The sequence below is a fragment of the Capsicum annuum genome, chromosome 3 (assembly GCF_002878395.1).
Source record: "Capsicum annuum cultivar UCD-10X-F1 chromosome 3, UCD10Xv1.1, whole genome shotgun sequence".
In the NCBI taxonomy this organism is placed as follows: domain Eukaryota; kingdom Viridiplantae; phylum Streptophyta; class Magnoliopsida; order Solanales; family Solanaceae; genus Capsicum; species Capsicum annuum.
The window spans coordinates 92,772,226-92,795,288 of NC_061113.1; the positions used below are offsets into that span (position 1 = coordinate 92,772,226).

The following is a 23,063-nucleotide window of genomic DNA, read 5'->3' on the forward strand; positions in this document are numbered from 1 at the left end:
CCATATTCAAGACATTTTTGGCTAATACTGAGACTCGATTATCTAGTTACATCAAATTATTAAGATTTGATTCTAGTGGAGAATATGTCTTATGAATTCAAAAAAATTTTGCTTGAAAAAAGAATTGTCTCACATGCTCTTACCCATATACACCACAACAAATGGGGTTGTTGAACGAAAAAATCATCATCTTTTAGATGTCACTCGTACTTTATTGATTGAGTCCTCTATTCCATCTAAATATTGGGTGGAAGCTTTGTTTACTGTTGTTTACTTAATTAATAGACTACCATCTAAAGTATTAAATCTTGAATCTCCATATTTTTGTCTTTATCACAAAAATCCTAGCTATGTAATTTTCATATATTTGGTTGTATTTGTTTTGTGCACGTGCCTCTTTTTCGGCTCAATAAACTTTCTGTTCAGTCTACTAAATGTATTTTTATGGGTTATAGTACTTCACATAAAGGTTTTATCTGTTATGATCTATGTTCTAATGAATTTCATGTTTCTAGAAGTGTTGTTTTTTTTTAGAATCAGTATTTCTTTCCTACTCATGTAGGGTCCTCTCCTGTTTATCCTCTTCTTTCTATTTTTAAGGATTTGTCATCTTATGCTAAGAGGTTCAAACATGGATTTGTGTATGAACGACAGCGGCCAAATTTAGTCTCTCCCAATATTGATCCACCACCTAAAACTGCTCCATAACTAGAATTTGCGAATTCTTCAGGGCCTGCTCCTCTTGAGCCCACTCGGCGATCTACTAAAGTATTCGTACTCCTAATTGGTATGGATTTTCATCTACTTTATCCACCATTTCTATTCCAACTTGTTACTCACAAGATTCCAAGCATAAATGTTGGCAGAAAGCAATAGACAAAGAACTATTGACTCTTAAGGAAAATGACATATGAGATATTGTTTCATGTTGTCCAAATGCCCATCCAATTGGATGTAAATGGGTTTATTAAACTAAACTTCATTCCGGTAGAACTCTTGATCAGTACAAAGCTCGGTTAGTTGTTCTTGGTAACAGATAGAAGTATGGTGTGAACTATGAGGAGACTTTTGCACCAGTAACAAAAATAACAAAAATTGCCATTACTGCTTCACAAATTTGGACTCTTCATCAAATAGATGTAAAAAATATCTTTCTTCATGGTGATCTCAAAGAGAATTTATATGAAACCTCCACCAGGTTTGTTCTCATCACCTACATTAGATGTATGCAAGTTGAAGATGTCCTTATATGGATTAAAACAAGCCCCCAGATGATACGATCCGGATCAGCCTTAAAGCTTTTGACTACATCTTCCGAGGGAAATAAAAAGAGGTCCAAGCCCATCATCAAGCCAAGAGATCAAGAGTGCATTCGGTGGACACCTTTTAGACTCCTAAACCCACAATTCGACGTGTGGATAGTTGCTTGGAGCTTGGAGCATGCTTTGAAGATCCCATGTGGGTTCTTTCCAAAATATCCACTTTTGGGCTATTTTTGTAATAAGCTATTTTAGGCAAAGGCAAACACTATAAATAGAGACCTTAGTCATTTCATTTGCAACTTTGCATGATATATGAATAAATATTCCTTTGAGAGTGAATTGCAAGCTTGGATTAGCTTATGTTGACATCTTGTTTAGAAATGTGGGTTGCTTGAGAACTCTATTCCCTTGATCTTTACGTAAGAAATTGGTGTTCGATTCTACTAGTTTAAGGGTCTTCGAGTTTGATACACTCGTTGGTTCTTAATTCCTTGTAGTTTCTTATGTCAATTTGTCTATCTTTTTATTCTTATATTTTTTGTGTTTTTGGTTCCTTAGGTAGATTTCATCTTTCATAGATGGGTCTATATCATTTGGTATCAGAGTCAGGCTAATTTCATTTCTACGAAGTCAATCTTGGGTTTGTTATCTAGAAAATCTACAAAAAAGGAAGTGTCAAAATAAAAAATCTCAAATTTTTTTTTACCGATTATACCGCTAGACCGAGACTTGAATCTTGGTTTTTTTGTGTCATTTGTGTGTTTCTAGTGTTAGATCCTTATCCCTAACACTAATAGAGTCTAGATCTAGAATTTGAGCTTATTTCGGGTTGATTTGAGTCATCCACCATTGTTGAGCCTTGAGTTGAAGAAACTTGAAAGTGGGTTCTCAAATTTTGGAAGGTTGTGTTGAGGTTTTGGACTTAAAAACGTGTTGGTTGTGTTTGGGAGCTCAACGTGAGATTAGATCTTGAAATTTCATTCCATTCTGAGGTCACTTTCTTGAGGGTCAACTTTGAATGTTCTTGGTGTTCTTCATAATCTTCATATATTGTTGAAGAAGAACATTAAAAAAATGAGTGTTTGATCCAAAAAGAAGGTAAGAGAAGGTGTGTTACTTGTTTGTTCAAAGAATATCCCAAGTCTTTCAAAGAAAGAAAGAATTCAAAAAGCATCAAAAGGGAGTATTCTCAAAGAAGAGACAAAGAAAAGTACAAGGAGGGGACCAAAAGAAAATTCAAACTCTCTTGAGCTTGAAATGTCCAAATTCTTTGTATTTTTCCATCCATAGCCGATTTCAACACCTCCAAGATAAAGATCGAGTGAATAGAAATTCGAAACAAGTGATCTCCAAAACATGACCAACATTAATCATCATTTGAGGCAGCCATGTCACTCAACCGTCCAAGTACCTTAAGCTCAAATGTAGGTTCTTAGTTTCTTTTGTTTGATTCTTTAACTTCTTTTCTTTGTTTCTAACACTAATTAACGACTACTAATCAATGTACTTAGTTGTGAATTAATTTTTGAGTACTTTCATTGTCCTACTTCTTTCTAGCTTTTCTCTTTTCACTTCGTCGTTAGATTTTTATTCACGTCCGAACGCAATTTTTTGTTTATTTGAGTCCTTTAAACAAGAATCCATTCTAACCTCAAGCCACAATGTTTACCAAGTCATCTCATTGGAGTACAAATGAGCTATCAACACTTGCGACGCTAATTGAGTGAGAATCAAAGGTGTGAACTTTGAGAGCTTGTGAGGTTGATTTCCTAACCTTTAACTTCTTTGTTGTTTTTGTTTTTGTTTTTTTTAGAATTTCTTTTGATAAGTACAACGACGGATGAAGGTGAGATGCCTAGTTGGGTTAGATCACTCATGGAAAGGTTTGATGCCATAGATAGACGATTTGAATCCCATGAAAGTAGAATGGACAGTAGAATGGAAGAAAGGAATGGAAGGGATGGAAGGGTCTCTCTCACAAAAAATGGACGCCTTGGAAGTCCGACAAAACTCCACCCCTCAAAACTATCATGCTTTCTCCAGTGGTCATGATCCCAATACTTCTACTACTATAACTCCAAAAATACTTCATCAAATACTTAATCCACCTACACAAATACATGAACCCATTATCCAAGCCACTACCTATCTAAGCAACTGAAACCCCGTTCATACACTACAACCCTAATTCAACCAAATCCTCCAAGAATCTCCACAAAACCAAGAACCCCATATCCAAATACCCTAAGAACTATCGAGAGCCTCATTTAACCAAAACCAATCACCTCGAGTCTCATCTAATCGCAACCAACCAATCTAAATTGATGATATAAAAGGTGAGGGACCTTATGGAGGAAATGAGAAGTTACATGAAGCAGATCTCTTTGTGGAATTTGTACAAAATAGAAGAGGACCTCAAGAAGGAGGACATAGAGTTCGAGGAGAAAGGTTTGGTCTGATTCCATATGGAAGAGGAAACTTGGGACACCATCCTTAAGTTCAAAGAGATCATCAATGGGATCAAGGAGGAAATTTGGGTAAACTGTTGGAGTCCCACATTGGTGGGTTAAAGGGTCCTTGGTATCCTTATATAGTCTTTCATGAGCTATCTTTTGAGGTTGAGTTAGGCCCAAGGTCTATTCTTGACATGGTATAAGAGCTAGGTTCATTCCCGTTTTGGGCTATCGGTCCACGCGCCAGTGCCAGTTAGGCTTGGGTCTGAGGGGGTGTTAGAGTGGGTAAAAGTCCCACATTGGTTGGGGAATAGACTAGTGGTTTGCTTATATGAACTTGGGTAATTCTCACCTCTTGAGCCTAGTGCTAGTTAGGCCTGGGCATAAGGGGGGTGCTAGAGTGGGTAAAAGTCCCACATTGGTTGGGGAATGAACTAGTGGTTTGCTTATATAGACTTGGGTAATCCTCACCTCTTGAGCTAAACAAAGACATGGGTCTCAACTCCATCAATATCACTCTTCCTACCTTTAAAGGAACTAGTGATCCATCTATCTACTTTGATTGAGAACTATAATGCAATAGGATCTTCCAACTCAATGAGTTCATCGGACATAAGAAAGCCGCCCACATAATTGCTCAACTTGAAGGGTATGATTCTACTTGGTGGGAGACAAAAAGATTACAAAGAGAAAGAAATGGTTATCCCAACCTTTTGTAGTGGGATAAATTGAAGGCACTTATGATAGAGAGGTATGTTATGGAAAGGTTTAAGCAAGAGCAACTAATAAGGCTCTACAATTTGAGACAAGGAGATAGATATGTGGAAGACTACTATGAGGAGTTTCAAAACTTGATCCTTCGTATTGAGATTGTCGAACCCTTAAATCATTGTATGGCTGGGTTCAAAGGTGGTTTAGATTATGAAGTTGCTTCTCAACTAGTTGTCTACAAGTTTGACCGAATTGAAGATCTTGTTGATGTGGCCATTAAAGTTGAAAGGAAAAATAATGCCAGGAAGTCCTTCAATAAAGGTTACAATATTTCTACTTCCTTTGAATGGAACAAGTATAAGGATTTCAACAAATCCTTACAGAAGAATCCCCCCATTGATAAGGTAATCCAAAGGTATCCACCAAGGAATGAAGGTAATCCATCTTCTAATTGCAATTCTAAAGGTATTACTTGCTTTAAATGTCAAGGTTGGGGTCATAAGGCTAGTGAATGCCCCAACCGAAGAAACATTGTATGGGTGGAGGGTGATCCTTACTTTTTTGGGGATAAGGTGACCAAAAATGATGGTGGTAAGGAAATCCCTCAAGAGGATGATGACCTTTGAAGTGAAGGGGAATTAGCAGAAGTTGAAGAGGATCTTTTTATACCTTATGGATTGATGATGAAAGCTCCCAATGAAGATGTTTGGCCCGAAGAGGGAGAGATCTTAAATTTTAACCTCATGGTGAAGAGGGATATGATTGGTGAATATGAGGAGCTTTGGAATCAAGAAGGAAAGCTTAGTGTTGAACCCAAGAACTTGTTATTCACTATATTTAGCACTAGCATTGTGCCAACTTCTAAATTGATGCATAAGATAATGAGTCCCCATGGTGCGAGTTTAGATAGAAAGAGAGCAAACTCATGTCTTTGCTCCTAAGGTATGTACCTACCCCCTCTTGTTTCTAGTTTTCCTTGGATTCATAATAACATTTATCCTAAGGTAGATAATATTTTGAAGGTATTTTACTTAAAATCCTACCTAGGTGATGTTGATGTCTTTCAAACCATATTTAGGAATGACTTACGTGAATTGTGTGAGCATGGTTATGTTGATGCTAAGCATGTTTTGTGTGTAAATCTGGTTTCCTGTGATTGAAAGGGTAATTTATTCCCTAAAAACTCCTTGCTTCTACCTTTAGTTATTCCAACATGTGATGATTTGCTTGGTTACATTGTTAATGGAACAAACTTAGGGAAAATTCTTGATGTTTTTCGTACCCAACCCTTTTGCACTTTAAATGTTTACTTTTCTTCCTATGTCTTGAAGGATGCTTGGTTATATTTAAAGTGTGTGCAACCTTGGAATGATGCTATGATTGATTGTACTAACTCTAACCCGCATTCCTTGAGGAATTTGTGTTTGTTTGTCCTTCTTATGGTTTTGCAAGGTTTGGATTTGAGGACGAATCCTTTTTAAGAAGAAGAGGATGAAACGATTTGGATCAGCCTTAAAGCTTTTGACTATATCTTTCGAGGCCAATACAAAGAGGTCCAATCCATGATCAAGCCAAGAGATCAAAAGTGCATTTGGTGGATACCTTTTAGACTCCTAAACCCACAATTTCTCGTGTGGATAGTTGCTTGGAGCTTGGAGCATGCTTTGAAGAGCCCATGTGTGTTATTTCCAGAATAGCCACTTTTGGGCTATTTTTGTAATAGGTTATTTTAGGCAAAGGCAAACGCTATAAATAGAGGCCTTAGTCATTTCATTTGTAACTTTGGATGATATATAAATGAATGCTCCTTCGAGAGTGAATTGCAACATGGATTAGCATGTGTTGACATTTTGTTAGAAACGTGGGTCGCTTTGAAACTCTATTCCCTTGAGGTCTATGTAAGAAATTGGTGTTTGATTCTACTAGTTCAGGGGTCTTTGAGTTTGATACACTCGTTGGTTCTTAATTCCTTGTAGTTTCTTATGTCAATTTGCCTATCTTTTTATTCTTGTATTAGTTGTGTTTTTGGTTCCTTAGGTAGATTTCATCTTTTGTCAACTTTGCTACAATTCTCTTTTGAGCAGAGCAAATATGACTCATATTTGTTTCTTTGAAAAACATCTACAGGATGTATTCTTCTTTTGGTATATATTGATGATTTATTATTAGAGGAACTGATTCATCACTAATCACTAGTCTGCAACAATAGCTTAAGGATTCTTTTCATATGAAAGATCTTGATACTCTTAAATATTTCTTGGGATTAGAAGTTCATACTGATTCTTTAGGTGTGTTTCTAAACCAACACAAATATGCTCAGGATCTAATTTCTTTGGCTGGTCTTCAAGGTTCTTCCTCCGTAGATACTCCATTAGAATTGAATGTAAAAGTATCATCGTGATGAAGGCGATCTTCTTCCTGATCCAACTATGTTTCGGCAATTAGTTGGGAGCTTAAATTACCTTACTATTACCCGACCTAACATCTCTTTTGAATTTCAACAAGTTAGTCAATTTATGCAAGCTCCCCGTCATCTCCATTTGTTGGTTGTATGTCACATCATTTGATATCTCCTAGGAACATCTAATCGTGGATTATTGTTTCCTAGTGGTTCTCCTATTTGTCTTAATTCTTTTAGTGATTCTGACTGGGCAAGATGTCTTGATACCCATCATTCAGTTACTGGTTCATGTATGTTTCTTGGAGATTCCTTGATTTGTTGAAAGAATAAGAAACAAGATCGTGTCTCAAAATCTTTAATAGAGGCGGAATATCGATCTATGTCTACTGTTTGCTTCGAGATTGTATGGCTTCATGGATTGCTTCCTGAGATTGGATTCCCTCAATCTACTCTAACTCCTTTTCATGCCGACAATACAAGTGCTATTCAGACTGCCACTAATCTGGTTTATCATGAGAGGACCAAACACATCGAAGTAGACTGTCATTATATACGAGAAGCTGTAGATAAAGGACTTAGTACTCTTCCACACGTGTGCAGTGATCTTCAAATAGCTGATGTGTTTACAACCATGCCACGACAACGTTATCAATTTTTAGTAGACAAATTGATGCTTCTTGATTCACTAGCATCAATTTGATGGACAACTCAAAGAACATGAACTAATAGTGAATATTGTATACATCAATGTAATTATATATTGTTGTACATGTGTAATTATAGATATATGATGTAATAATCAAAGAGAGAGAATAGTAAATTAGGAGGGATACAATAACGGATTCAAAGGGATAAAATAGCGGATCTGTAGGGATAGGAAAGGCAGATTTTTGGGATGTAATCTTTGAATACTTTCTATTTAATGGCAAAACTCTCAACATTGAGTGACATTCAACACAAATTTGATACGACACAAACTCAAGAAAAGATTTTACCAAGACCCAATGATATGCAGCAATATGTTGTAACAACACATTAATTGATAACTTCAGATGAAAAGAAAATGAAAAATTAAAACCAGACAACTATATCTTTATAAGTGGAAATGCTTCACAACTAAATAAGTACCTGGATGTTCAACCATACTCCTAAAGGTTTGACTTGGTTTACCACATCCTGGACAGTAAGAATTCTCTGTTGTGTTCCATAAAATCTTTGAGTTCGTGAATAAACTCCTTGCCTCACTGTCCAAACAAAGTAATATTTCAGTCACTGGAAGTAACTGCTACAAGCAATGTAATAGGTTCAGCATCCTAACAAGGCTATTGTTCTCTAGATTATATGACCAATTTTAACATTTTCCAAAAGGCATTCGTCGTAAAAGCTGAGTTATCAGACATCATTACTGGTTGTCTTTGATTTAAACGTAAAAATCATGTAAGAATAAAAAGAATTTCAAATTACTTATGGAAAGAAAGGTTTTATTTCAACTGGATTAAAAATATTAGCATAATGTTCTCGAGTATAACTATGTCAGTTCACCAAAAGAGTCAACTTTAGAAAGACGTGGCCATATCCAGTCCTGATAAACCTAAAAACTGTGTGTTCTTTCTTTGCAGCTCATCAAGGAGTTGCAAACTACCCAGTGGCGCGCAAATAAATATACATATACAACATGCCATTTCAGGAAAGAAAAAAAAGGGAGAAAAGAATACAACATGGCAGGACCCTAAATTATTTAGATCATAAAAAGGGAAGAAAGAAGAACCTGATCATCCCTTAACACACAATGAGTCAAATTCCCTTCAATTAATTGCTATATTATAAACCGTAAGAAGGTTGACATTGCAGCGAAATTGCTATTCTTGGAAATTGATTCCAGAATCTTGCATTTACAGTCATGCAAAACATGATATGTGGAGCATATTGGACTTACAGGTGACAGGCGCCAGATTGTTGAAATTAAAATTTATAGAGAACCATCCTTGCGTTGGAACTCTATTCACTAAGTATTTACTCTTTTTTATTGTAGCAGACATCAACGTCAAAAGCATTGTCAAGCTTGAGGTCAGGAAACCAACCCCATCTTTTGTAAGTTGCACATCACACAAAATAATTACACTGGCCAAGCTGGTTTTCATTGCCATAATATATGCATCATAGCTTGAATCATGAAATAATCCAGAAAATCCACCATGGGCTATAACTAATGGTGCATCTCCTGCAAAGCACAAACAAAAATACTATAATGACTAGGAAACATTGTAAATAATAAGAAAGAAAACAAATTAACCTTTTCAGATCCCCTTTCCCATACTCAAATGTTTCATTTTTTTATAATTTTTTTCCTTAGCAAAAGTGTTGTGTTCAGTTGCTGTCTTGCTAATGAATGGAAAGCTTATCATCCCAGTTCTTTCAAGAACATTGATCATAAAATAAACCCAATAAAATCACAGAAGTAAGGTCCTGGACATGGAGTTTAAGAATATGGGAAGACCTTTGAAATTTTTTCACCTCCCACCAGAAAGGACAGGACACGGATGGGAAGAATAACCCAATGATTTTTTGTCTTTGCTGTGATTTGAATCTTACAACTCGATTCTCAACCCACTTCATTGACAAATAAGCCACACCCTTGACTGCAAATTTATGGTCTAAAGTAAGTGATGTCTATAACTCATCTAAGGGTAAAATTGATATTTTAAAGTTAAATAGTTACTAATATTCAAATGTGATTCTTAATTACAGTGAAACAATTTCAAGCTTCTTAATCACTCAAAAACCATTACCGGCAAAAAAGTTAAAAGGAAAACACGTGGCCCTAGTGTACATTCACATTACTTTAAATGAATAACTCATCTAACTTCTTTGCATGCATATTGTAACGCCCCGCATTTCAGGATACAATATAAACCATGATTCCAATGCGTTGATAATTCTGAAGTCATAAATCCTATGCCAATATGGGATGTTAATTATTTGCGTAGTATGTGAATCCATTCAAGCTTGAATTTAGACCATAGATGTCCTTTGACTCAAGGACGAGTTGAAAACTACTTCGATCGATTAAGTGGACATTATAATTTTTGTCAACTTCTATCGACCATGACTCTTTGTATATGTCAAATTAGAGAGCCTACTATGTGTAAAATGATAGGTTTTCGAGTTAGCTTTCCAATGATACCAATTTTGCTAAAATTCGGCACCCGAGCAAGAAGTTATGGCCTTTCAAAGTAGAATGCATTGCCTAACCAATCGCACATGGCCACTGGAAAGCATATACGATAGCATATGCGGTGCCTATGTAAATATAGGTGATATCATATGCGGTACCTATATAAATATAGGCGATATTATATGCGGCGCCTATGTAAATATATGTGATATCATATGTGGCGCATATCTTATGGTTTCAAGTGACTTAAACACTCCATTTTTGGGGCAAATGGTCTTTTTCCCACCCTTATTCATCCATAAACACGAAATTCAGTCCCCAATTCTCCAAAATACATCCACATTCATCTAAAAATTCTCAAGAACACTCCTAAGGGTTTCAAACTAAGAACCCAAATAAATCAAGATTCAACCGTGGGTTTTCAAAATTGATTAGAGATTCGGAATCCCCAATCCACAGGCTTCAAGAAGTACCCATTATTTTCTGAAATAGAGGTTTATGAATCTGAAGCAGGACAGTATGAGTGTCCACGAGTACACTTTGAAGTTTAATAAACTAGCTCGCTATGCACCAGAGTTGACTAGTAATATGAGAGCCCGAATGAGGAAATTTGCATTCGGCCTTTCTGATAACCTGGTGCTTGAGTTCCAGGGGGCAATGTTGAATAAGGAGTTAGACTTTTCTAGGCTGAACATTCATATGCAGCAGGTAGAAGAGAAAAAGAAGAAGATCTCTGAAGCTAGGGAGATGGAAAGACAAGCAAAAAGATCCAGATCAGCCGACCAGAGTCACAGTCAGCCTTAGGGCGGTAAGTGGGGAAATAAATGGCAGAAAAAGAAGAATTGTGGTAATGCATAGTATACTTCCAGCACCCCAGTACCCCGACCACCAGCAGACAGACGATCTCAAGTTTTCAGACTAACCATGGATCCAGAGCTCAGGATACTCAGTCACAGGGTAGTGTGGCTCAGCAGCATCGTACTTTTCTGCGGTGTGAAACTTGTGGTAGAAATCATTCGAGAAGGTGTCAGTTGGTCTCGTTAGTGTGTTATTCATGTGGTCAGTCAGGTCACTTTCAGAGGGAATATCCATCTGCTAGAAAGAATGTTGGTGATGCAAAGTCTCAGGTAAATTCTTCGACACCACCCCCACCTCAGAAGAGAGTCACATCAGCTACTGGGAACAGTCGTAACCGGTTACATGCTTTGACCAACCGCCAGGAGGTGGAATCTTCCCCAGATGTTATTATCGGTACGTTACAAATCTTTTCCCGTGATGTTTATGTGTCACTTGATCCCGGGTCTACTTTATCCTATGTGACCCGTTATGTGGTTGTTGATTTTGGGTTTGAGCCCAGTGTGATTTTTGAACCCTTTTCTATTTTCACCCTGGTGGGGGATTCTATTATTTCTAGGAGGGTATACAAGGGTTGTGTTATGACTGTTGGTAGCCGAGATACGTTAGCAGATCTCATAGAGTTAGATATGGTTGCTTTTGATGCTATCTTGGGAATGGATTGTCTCCATTCATGCTATGCCACATTAGATTGTAGGACTCGAAGGGTCACTTTTTCTTTCCCAAATGAACCAGTGATAGAGTGGGAAGGACATCCTTTAGCACCCAGAGGGCACTTTATATCCTGTCTCAGAGCCTGCAAACTTATTTCTAAAGGTTTCTTGTACCACCTTATCTGAGTTAAGGACTCCAATGCCTAGAGTCTTCCTCTTCAATCAATTCCTGTAGTAAAATAATTCCCAGAAGTCTTTCTAAATGATCTCCTAAGAATACCACCTGATAGGGAGATTGAGTTTAGTATTGATATGTTTTCAGACACTCATCCTATTTCCATTCCGCCATATAGAATGGCTCCTACAGAACTAAAAGAGTTGAAAGAACAGTTAGAAGATCTCCTAGATAAGGGTTTTATATGCCCCAGTGTGTCTCCTTGGGGCGCGCCTATAATTTTCGTACAAAAGAAAGATGGTTCCCTTCGTATGTGCATAGACTACCGTTAGCTGAATAAGGTCACGATTAAAAATAAATATCCTCTTCCTAGGATTGACGATCTTTTTTACCAACTTCAGGGTGCCAAGTGTTTTTCAAAAATAGACCTTCGTTCGGGTTATCATCATTTGAAGGTTAGGGAGTCAGACATACCCAAACAGTCTTCCGAACCCGATATGGTCACTACAAATTTCTAGTCATGTCCTTCGGGTTGACTAACTCCTCTGCAGCCTTCATGGATCTTATGAATAGAGTATTACGTTAGTTTCTTGACTTGTTCTTCATTGTATTTATTAATGATATTCTGATATATTCTAAGAGTAAAGAGGATCACGTCAATCACCTCCAAATTATTCTTCAGACCCTTAAGGATCATCAGCTGTATGCCAAATTTTCTAAGTATGAATTCTGGTTAGATGTTATTGCCTTTTTAGGGATTGTTGTATCCAGTAATGGGATAAGAGTGAATCCCCAGAAAGTTGAAGCAGTGAGAAAATAGCCCAGACCCACGACTCTAACCGATATTTGGAGCTTCTTGGGTTTGGCAGGTTATTACAGAAGGTTCGTAGAGAGTTTTTTTTCCATAGTTGCTCTACTCACTAAATTGACTCAGAAAAAGGTAAAGTTTGTGTGGTCTGATTTGTGTGAGAATAGTTTTGAGAAGTTGAAAGACAAACTGACCATTGCTCCTGTTTTGACCCTTCCCGAGGGTGTAGATGGCTTTGTGGTATACTGTGATGCGTCCCGTGTGGGACTTGGTTGTGTGTTGATGCAGTATGGTAAGGTAGTGGCTTATGCATCTAGGCAGTTGAAGGTGCACGAGCGGAACTACCCCACCCATGATTTGGAGTTAGCGACCGTAGTGTTTACACTTAAGATTTGGCAGCACTACTTGTACGGTGTTCACGTTGATATCTTCATTGACCATAAGAGTCTGCAGTATGTTTTCTCGCAGAAAGAATTAAACCTCAGGTAGAGGCGCTGGATGGAGCTTCTAAAAGAATATGATATGAGCCTGCATTACCATCCGGGAAAGGAAAATGTTGTAGCCGACGCCCTCAGCAGGTTCTCTATGGGCAGCCTTTCTTATGTAGAAGAAGAAAAGAAAGAGATGGTGAAGGATATTCTCCTCCTTGCAAATCTGAGAGTGCAACTCTTAGCTTTCAAAGATGGAGGGGTAATTGTTCATGAGTTAGCTAAGTCATCCCTTTGTACTGAAGTTAAGGAGAAGCAGGATGAAGATCCCATCTTGATGCAAATCAAGAAATATGTGGGTCAATAAAAGGTTATGTCGTTTGAAATTAGTGGTGATGGTATTCTGATATTTTAGGGTAGGTTGTGCATTCCGAACATTGACGGACTACAGGAAAGAATCCTTGATGAGGTGCACACTTCGAGGTATGTCGTTCACCCAGGCTCTACTAAGATGTACCAGATCTGAAAACCTTATGTTGGTGGAATAACATGAAACGTGATGTAGCCGATTTCGTGTCCAAGTGTTTGAACTGTCAACAAGTGAAGGTAGAACACATGAGGCCAGGTGGTACTTCCCAAGAGATAGCCCTGCCTTAATGGAAGTGGGAGATGATAAACATGGACTTCATTACAGGACTTTCGAGATCCCAAAACCAGTATGATTCTATATGGGTGATTGTAGATTGGCTGACAAAGTCAGCCCACTTTTTGCCTGTGAGGACTAATTATTCGGGAGAGGGTTATGCTAAGATTTACATTGAGGAGATAGTTTGGTTGCATGTGTCACCAGTGTCCATTATATCCGATAGAGGTACACAGTTTTCATCTCAGTTCTGAAGATTTTTTCAGAAGGGTTTAGGTACACAAGTAAATTTGATCACAGCTTTCCACCCTCAGACGGATGGGCAAGCTGAGCGTACCACTCAGACCCTTGAGGATATGTTAAGGGCATGTGTCATTGCTTTCAAAGGTAGTTGGGTAGATCACCTGCCACTGATTAATTTGCTTACAATAATAGTTACCATGCCAGCATCAAGATGGCTCCTTTTGAGGCTTTGTATAGGAAGAGATGTAGGTCTCCGATAGGATGATATGAAGTGGGTGAGAATCAGTTGTATGGGCCTGATCTTGTTCATCAGGCGATGGAGAAAGTGAAGATCATTAGAGAATGACTCAAGACTGCTCAGAGTCGTCAGAAGTCCTATCCCGATGTTCAGAGAAGAGAATTAGAGTTTGAAGTTGGTGATTGGGTGTTTCTCAAGGTTTCTTCTATGAAAGGAGTTATGCAGTTTGGAAAAAGGGGTAAATTAAGCCCTTGCTATATAGGGCCACATCGGATTCTGAGAAAGATTAGTGCAATTGCTTATGAGCTCTGAGATTGCTGCAGTTGCTTCTGAGCTAAAATTGCCTGCAAGTTTGGGTTTCGTTCATCCGGTATTCCATGTATCCATGTTGAAGAAATGCATTGGAGATCATTCTTTAGTATTGCCAGTAGAGGATATTAAAGTGACAGATTCCTTGTCTTACGAAGAAGAGCCCGTTGAAATTTTAGATTGCCAAGTTCGAAAGTTGAGGAGCAAAGAGATAGCCTCAGTGAAGGTATTTTGGAGGAATCAAAAAGTTGAAGAAGCAACTTAGGAATCAGAAGATGACATGAGAATTAGATATCCCAATTTGTTTACTTCGATGGATGATGAGACAGAAGGTACTATTCCTATCTTATCTTTCTGTGTCCCGCATCATCATTTGGGGATGAATGATCCTAAGGGGGGGATAATGTAACACCCCGCATTTCGGGATATAATATAGACCATGATTCTGATGCGTTGATAATCCCGAAGCCATAAATCTCATGCTAATATGGCATGTTAATTATTTGCGTAGTATATGAATCTATTCAAGCTTGAATTTAGACCATAGAAGTCCTTTGACTCAAGGACGAGTTGAAAACTACTTCGATCGATTAAGTTTAAGTGGACATTATAATTTGTGTCAACTTCTATCGACCATGACTCTTTGTATATGTCGAATTAGAGAGCCTACTATGAGTAAAATTATAGGTTTTTGAGTTAGCTTTCCAACGATACCAATTTTGCTAAAATCCGGCACCCGAGCAAAAAGTTATGGCCTTTCAAAGTAGAATATGTCGCCTAACCAATCGCACATGGCCACTGGAAAGCATATATGATAGCATATGCGGCACCTATATAAATATAGGTGACATCATATGCGGCGCCTGTGTAAATATAGGCGATATCATATGCGGCGCCTATGTAAATATAGGCGATATTATATGCGGCGCCTATGTAAATATATGTGATATCATATGCGGCGCATATCTTATGGTTTCAAGTGACTTAAACACTCCATTTTTGGGGCAAAATGGTCCTTTTCCCACCCTTATTCAGCCATAAACACGAAATTCAGTCCCCAATTCTCCAAAATACATCCACATTCATCTAAAAATTCTCAAGAACACTCCCAAGAGTTTCAAACTAAAAACCCAAATAAATCATGATTCAACTATTGGTTTTCAAAATTGATTAGAGATTCGGAATCCCCAATCCATAGGCTTCAAGAAACACCCATTATTTTTCAAAATAGAGGTACGCGGGGTTTTCCTAAATTCTCATGGGCATAGAAAAATCATGTTTTAGAATGGGATTTTTGAATCTATGTATATATTCATGTATTAAATGTTTTAACATCATTGTTTTGGTCTTTTGACCTTCTTCAAAGTGATTTGAGAATATGAATGTATGAAACCATGTATTTAAGAATGAATTCTTATTGAGAGCATGATTTTTGGTGAATTCCCTCTTATTATGAATTTTTCAGATTTCTCATAGCATATGAATTGTTTTGCAATGCATCCTTGAAAAGCTCTATATGAAATGATTGAACTCTTGTTATGATTTAAAGGTGGTTTTAAATCACTAAAGAGGGAATCTAGCATGAATGTTTAATATTTATAATGCATGTAATGAAAGAGTGCATGGATTTGCTAAAGGCACTAGACCACCATATGTTGATGAAGTTCTTACATGATTTTGACTTGAGTTTCAGAACGCGAAATCTTCTACATCAGTTGTATGTTTTTGGTGGTCTAAATTATGCTTTAAATGAAAGATTTAGCTTAATGTATTATGGCTCAGAAATCATGACTTGCAAGTCTTGGTATGATGATACCAATTCAGACCAATGCCATATCAGACTCAGACAAATAAACATTTCAGACTATCATGATTTTAGACATTCAGAATGTTGCATATACAAAAAGGTTAAAAATGAGCATACAGAGATGTTAGGTGGTTCCCTGAAGAGGGATTGAGTTCAAGCAACTCATTGCCTAAAACCGTGGTTTGCCGACCTGGGTATAGTATTATAGGCTGACTTAAGTGTCGTGTGGTGTATGAGATTCAGGAACTCCAACCATTGCGGCATACTCAGGTTGGAGTCTTCCCCGCTGAGTCATTGGCGGATTCCATATCCCTGTAAAATATCAGACTTGTAGGGGATACCACCTAGCTCAGAAGTAATACACAGATCAGAGTTTGAGATTTACAGTCAGGTTACATATTTTCAGAAGATGCCCATGTGTTTCAGAAATTGTTTTATACATAATGTTTGATGAAAATTTGCTCTCACTTATTATATATATATATATATATATATATATATATGTTCAATTACTCTATTTTGGATTGCTTTGCGTGCCAGTACAATTGTGCTGATCCCCCTTCCTCTCAGGTACTGAGGCACAATCTAGGGGTCCAGATCCTCAGTAGAGTCTACAGATATGGTTGTCTCAGAGTTCAGTTGGTGAGCCTCCTTTGCTTTGGAAGGCCTAGTCATTTAGGTATATATTTCAGTATGGTTTTTGGTCTGCTGGGGGCCTTGTCCCAGTTATTCAGATAGTATGTCAGTAGATATTTCACAGACTGTTGCAGGTGTTTATTAAATATTGTTGGGCATGTTTTCAGGCCTTTAACTGTTTTAAATTGTTGACCATGTTTCCGTATTATTGTGTCTAATCCGTATTACTTTGATCATATGAATTATGTACATGATTACCAGATAGACAGAGGGCGTTCCGGGCCTTCGGGTTCGGGAATGCTCTCGTCATGGCCAGGGCCCCGGTTTGGGTCGTGACACATATCAACTATCATAACACCAAAAAATCTAGACTACTAGAGCGAACTTCAGAAGTTGATTGAAAAAATTCTCAATTTACTGAATATATATCCAAACTTTGATGCTCTCCTAAAAAGTCTTCAACTGACTCAAAGTTGACAAAAGAAACAAAAAGAGAACTCCAAACTTGAAGTAAGTGAAAAGTTTCCAATTCTGACTCAAAGAAGTAAAGTACCGTTAAGTGTTAGCCATTTAGTGGTTGCATTGTTAGCACTTTGAGCAGCAATTATTGTGATGGAGAAGCAAGTGAGGACAATAACTAGCATATGAGAGACTGGAGATTCCACATTGCCGACGAGAATAGCCGGAGAAAGTGTCAAGATTTTCTCGGGAATGTGAACAATATTTGGCTTTGACAGAACGAGGAAGAAGAGAGAGGTTATAATTAAGTACTCCCTCCATTTTTAAAATAGTTGGAGACTTGACTAACCTAAATATTTATTAAGGATTTATTTTATTAAATTAAATTTATTAATTATATTTTAAAAATATAAATTAAATATATATATTTATTTAATTATTTAATAATAAAAATAGTATTTAATTTTATTAAAAGATATATAAATTAAAATAAATATTTTTATAAAAAGATCAATTAAAATGAAATGGAGTATAATTTTAAAGAAGTTTGTAGAGAGTTTTGCAAACGCCACAAAAGCTGAGTTTTCTCAAGCTGGAGTTGTTTAATCATATTTAGTAACTAAACACACCATTAAGCAACTTAATTAAATGAACGTTGCAGTAATAGAGGCTTACGTGGCCCCATTTAAGTTGTCTTAGCTAACGGCTTCACATGAATTTGCTATGGTTGTGCGGGGGTGGACGGGGAGAGGGGTTGGTGCGGGGGTGGGGAGAGGAGATGGGGGAAGAGGGATGGGGAATGCCGGCGCTGGTGCAGGCAAGGGAGGGTTGGGGAATGAGAGGGTAAGGGATTTAATGAAGAAATGGGGTTTTCTATTTTTTATTTTTTAAATTTCAATTATTAAAAAAAAAAATTAAAGGCAAAAAATTGACCTTCACATGCTGAAATGGGCGTGTAATACACGCATTTTGTCAAATCATCAAATTAATGCCACATAAGCAAATAAGGTTTAAAAAATTAATTTTAAATGAGTTCAAGAGTCCAAATAATAAATGTATAAATAAAAATATCCACTTTACAAATCAGATCAAGTTTAAAAATTCCTCAGCTGTTTTGGCCTTTTAAGTTTTACTCTAACTACTATAGGTCACCTTAAGACCTGACACCAGCTCACATGTTTGAATTTGATACTTAACCATCACACAAGATGCAGCAAGTATAGAGCGAGTAGGGACAGAGTGTCTTTAGCCTGATTTTCAAAATTTCAATTAGTAATATTGTTTTTCTCTTGTTTTCTCTCTTTTATATCTCTAGTCTTTATTTTTTTCCATTTTTTCTCTCTTTAATCTCTAGTGTCTACTTTTTTTTTCTTTTTTTATATTTTATATCTTTTCGTGTTTTTAAAAAATATGACTACGTCGAGTACAAGTCATGAATGATGACGGAAATATCTTAAGCGCTCATTGTATTTGTATTTACCATCATTTTTTTTTCTTTTTCCCTTTCTCTTTTTTCATTCTTTTTTTCTTTTTCTTTTTATGTATTTTTATTATTTTTTCGATTCTTTCTTTACTTTTTTTCTCTTCTATCTCTAACTTTTCTCTTTTTTTTTCTCATTTTTGTTTTTCTTCTTTTTTTCTATTTTTTATGATAATGAAAATACCACAATCGCTTATTGCACTTGTATTCGCCCTAATATTTATATTTTTGTACTCCTTAATATAATTGTACTTGTATTTGTATTTTATAGTTTATTTATATTCATATTTTATAGTCCCTATTTGTATTTGCATTTTATAGTTCACATTTGTATTTATATTTTATAGTTCATATTTGTATATATATTTTATAGTTTGCACTATCATTTACGTTTTATATATTTTGCAATTGTATTTTAAGAATTAGTTTGTATATGTATTTTATCGTCGACTACATATTGTATTTGTATTTTATGTTTTCATTTTATTTGTATTTGTATTCTATTTTCATTGGAAAAAAAAAAGATTTAGAAATGGTGCAAACACAATCTCATGTATGTGTTCAATTTGGATTTGTATTTTATAGTTCGTATTTGTATTTGTATTTTATAGTTTATATTTGTACATGTATTTGATTGTTTGCACCATTATTTATATTCTATATAATTCGCACTTACATTATATGAAAAAACGAATGTAAAGGAAAAAGAAAAAAACATAGAAGAAAAAAATGAAAAAGAAAAAAAAACAATAAAAAACAAGTAAAAAATGAAAATAAAAAAAAAGGAAACTAAAGGAAAAAAGGGAAAAAATTGGAAAAAAAGAAGAAGAGAGAAATAGAAGATAGAAAAAGAGAGAAAATAAAGAAGAGATAGGTTATTAATGTATTTAATTGGTAAGATAGGTAATAGATTATAATTAATTGAAACTTAAATTAAATGGAGTATTTAAAATTTTATTTTTGCTAACCATGTAGTTGTCCTTATAAAATACTCTATATTTACTTAGCAATGTCGTCGATGATCATTTTCGAAAGCGATGGTATGAGTTGATCTTACCACTGCTTTTCTCAAACACTTAATAAAAATATTAGGGTGAAATTTCAATTAAAATAATGCAACATTCAATAAAAAATATAATAAGGTAAATGAAATATTTGAATTTTACCGAGTTAAAAAATAAATCACATACTATCTCCAAAATAGCACAACCTTGGCAACCATTTCATGATCATATGCAAGAGTTAGAGAAATTCTAATAATTTCATGAATTATGTGCTTTATGTTTATGAAAACAATATAATTTAAAAATTTTAAATTATATATTGAGATAAATTTTTAATTTCAAAATAACATAATTTCAAATTATATGATTATGTCCGAACAACCCGAAGATTATTTGGTTGTGAACAAATTAACCGAAAATAATTAATTTTAAAAGTATCTGTCTGAAATTAATTATTTAGAAATTATTATATCTTATACCTAAAATAATTTGTAATTTAGTGATTAAAAACTCAAAAAATATGATTGGGTTGATTTGTAGTAAACCGTTGGTTTGAGGTAAAAACATAAACAAATCAAACCATCAACAATGTCCTCACCCGAAAGGCCAAAACTCAAAATCATTAAATCAAAAAGAAGAAAAGCAAAAGATACTAGTACATAGTTGCATCAATGGCCATTTTAGGATTCTCAAACACACCACATGTACTGTCTTCTTCTTCTTCCAATTCTTTGGGATTTTACCATAGCACTCTCTCTTCTTTCGCTGGAATACAATGTTCTCCAGAAAAACCTCTGCAAACGACAACGGTTCAGAATCTCCAGCTCCTTGCCCGCAAAGAAATCTGCAAGATTAAGGTTGTCGGCGTCGGTGGCAGCGGCAACAATGCTGTTAACCGTATGATCGGCACCGGGTTACAGGTGGGATTTGTTTTTCAGTTTCAATATTTTTCATTTTTGCGTTTCCTAGTTCTGATTGCTTTCATCCCTCTCTCTCTGCAATCCATATAATAAATAAAAAGTGTCTTTGAGTTGCTTGTTTTATTAAATTATTTAATGGATCGTGCAGATACTTAATTGATTTCCTGGCCATTTTTCTTAGTGGTAATCTAAATTTGTCCTTTTAAATTGTTTTTACTGTTTTCCTTCAATCGCCTTGAGATTTGTTTTTTTACGTAATGAAGATGGTATGGTTAAATTGTCTATATCACGCTCCTCGGGGTGTGCCCCTTCCTCAGACCCTGCAAAGGCAAGATGCTTTCTTAACCGAGCTGCTTTTTTAAAAAAAAGAGGGAGAGAGATGGTAACCAGATTTGAATTTTCTGAAGTGAAAGATGCTTTAGTATAGATCAGAATTATGAGGGTCATATAATGCCTTTTCCAGAGATCACACGTGTTAAAATTGATTTTGGGCCTAACTCTCACCCAAAAGCTAGCTCATGAGGAGGAGGATTGCCCAAGCTATATAAGGAGACCAAGGACCCTTTCCTCTTTCGATGTGGGATACTTAACACTCCCCCGCACGCCTAAGCTAACTGGAGCGTGGACGATATATATGAGGGCCCACCATCGGTGAACAAATATTTGGAATGAGTCTGGCTCTGATACTATGATAAAGAAATGAACCTTGGACCTAACTCAACGTCAAAAGCTAGCTCATGAGGAGGAGGATTGCCCAAGCCATATAAGGAGACCAAGGACCCACCAAGGACCTTTTTCTCTTCCGATATGGGATACTCAACAACACGGTTGTGCTCTTTGCATTCAAATTATACTATCATATGTTGTATTCTCATTGTATGAGTTATACAAACTCGTGGGCTAGGAAGAAAATCTAGAAATCACTTTTATTGGCTGCTTGATCTGTCCCCTTTCTAGTTAATCCGCCGCCATAACAAATTCAACCAAGCGCTAAAGTACCCCAGTTCTAGAAAAAAAATATAATGTATATTCAACTGTTAACATCTTCATTTGACATGATAAATCTCAACGTTTCATGTCCAATAATAGGGCATTGACTTCTATGCTATAAACACGGATACTCAAGCATTGTTGCAGTCTACAGCTGAAAATTCAATTCAAATTGGAGAGCTTCTAACTCGTGGATTTGGTTTGCACCTTTTTGTCTTTCTGTAGAAATTTTTTTTCTTCACAAGCTCTCTTTTGGAGCTTTTTTTTTTTGGTAAAGCTAAACATATACTCTCATCTTTTTGTTCTTTTCTATACATAAGTCCTGTTGAAAAAACTTAAGCAAAAGGAGTAGCAAGATAGTTACAGTGTGATAGCCCTGTTGGGTTCAAAGTGTGTATGAAGTGTGAATGAAAAATGGAAAATGGAAAATGGTGGAGGAAAGGAGACACCCAATTTAGAAAGTGTACTCCAAATTGGAAAGTTCACTAACTCTCCTACATTGATGGGAGAAGGGAACTTTGGAGTGTTTATAATAAGAACACTTACTCCACATGGTAAGTGAGGCAAGAAATAAGAGATGGCTCGCTCAGCTCGGCTTCAGATTTGGATTTGGATTTCGCAAATGATCGATCGATGAGATCTATCTTTTTGGACAAAGTTTATTTGACTGAAATAAAGAAATCCAGACAGAAATCTAATCCAAAAATACAAAAAATGCAGTAAAATATTTTTTGGTTTTGGTACTCCATTTATACATACATACAGAAGTTCAAACTGATGCAATACTTCATCGAGCTGGTGCCACTGTTTTGGTGAACTAATGCACTGTTTTGGTGAACTGATGCATTTTTCAGTAAACTGATACATTGTTTCAATGAACTGATACACTTATTCTTGAAATGGCATGCCTGTTCAGAACAGTCACACTTTTTGGACGAATGGACATGAATTTTCAGAAGGTTACACCTTTTAGATGAACTTTTGCCACTTTTCAGAAGAGGCATCTTGTGGCTATATAAACCTGTTTTCATCCACAGGTTTACATACAAAAATTTTCAGAATACAAAATATTTCCTTTCTTACAAATTACTCTGTGTGATCAATCAAAACGTTCTGTGCATTCGAAGATACTTCAATTGTTTGAGGTACCGCTACAATTGGTCTGTTTGGCCATTTTATCTTGGGAGGAAAAATTCCACAACCTCGGGTACAGTGAGGGGAATTATTTTCTTAAGGAAACTTCGTGAATTCGGACGACTTGGCCTTATTCATTTCTGTTTCATCTACTTTCTGAAAGAATAAAATACACCTCTTGGAAAGGTCATTTTGATCTTGTGTTGAGGGTATTTGATATACTTCATTGTGTTCTTGTTTATACTTGAACTCTAGTTGAAGTATAAACAAGAACACAAT

General features: G+C 36.1%; 1 protein-coding gene and 1 pseudogene across 2 annotated transcripts in view; one reads left to right on the top strand and one right to left on the bottom strand.

Annotated features, from left to right (window-relative positions):
* LOC124896690 overlaps positions 1–17,464 on the bottom strand; it is a 31,222-nt pseudogene extending 13,758 nt beyond the window's left edge.
* A 2,810-nt stretch (positions 17,465–20,274) lies between these two features.
* The window catches only part of LOC107863717 (cell division protein FtsZ), an 18,942-nt gene continuing 16,153 nt past the window's right edge, over positions 20,275–23,063 (top strand). The window contains exon 1 of one of the 2 annotated variants that reach the window (XM_047408178.1): positions 20,275–20,660. Coding sequence is in view for 1 of the 2 variants with exons in the window: in XM_047408179.1 (XP_047264135.1) it covers positions 20,412–20,660 (249 nt within the window). In the remaining variant the exon portion in view is untranslated. The remainder of the gene's footprint in view (positions 20,661–23,063) is intronic. The other variant, XM_047408179.1, reaches the window with a different exon arrangement.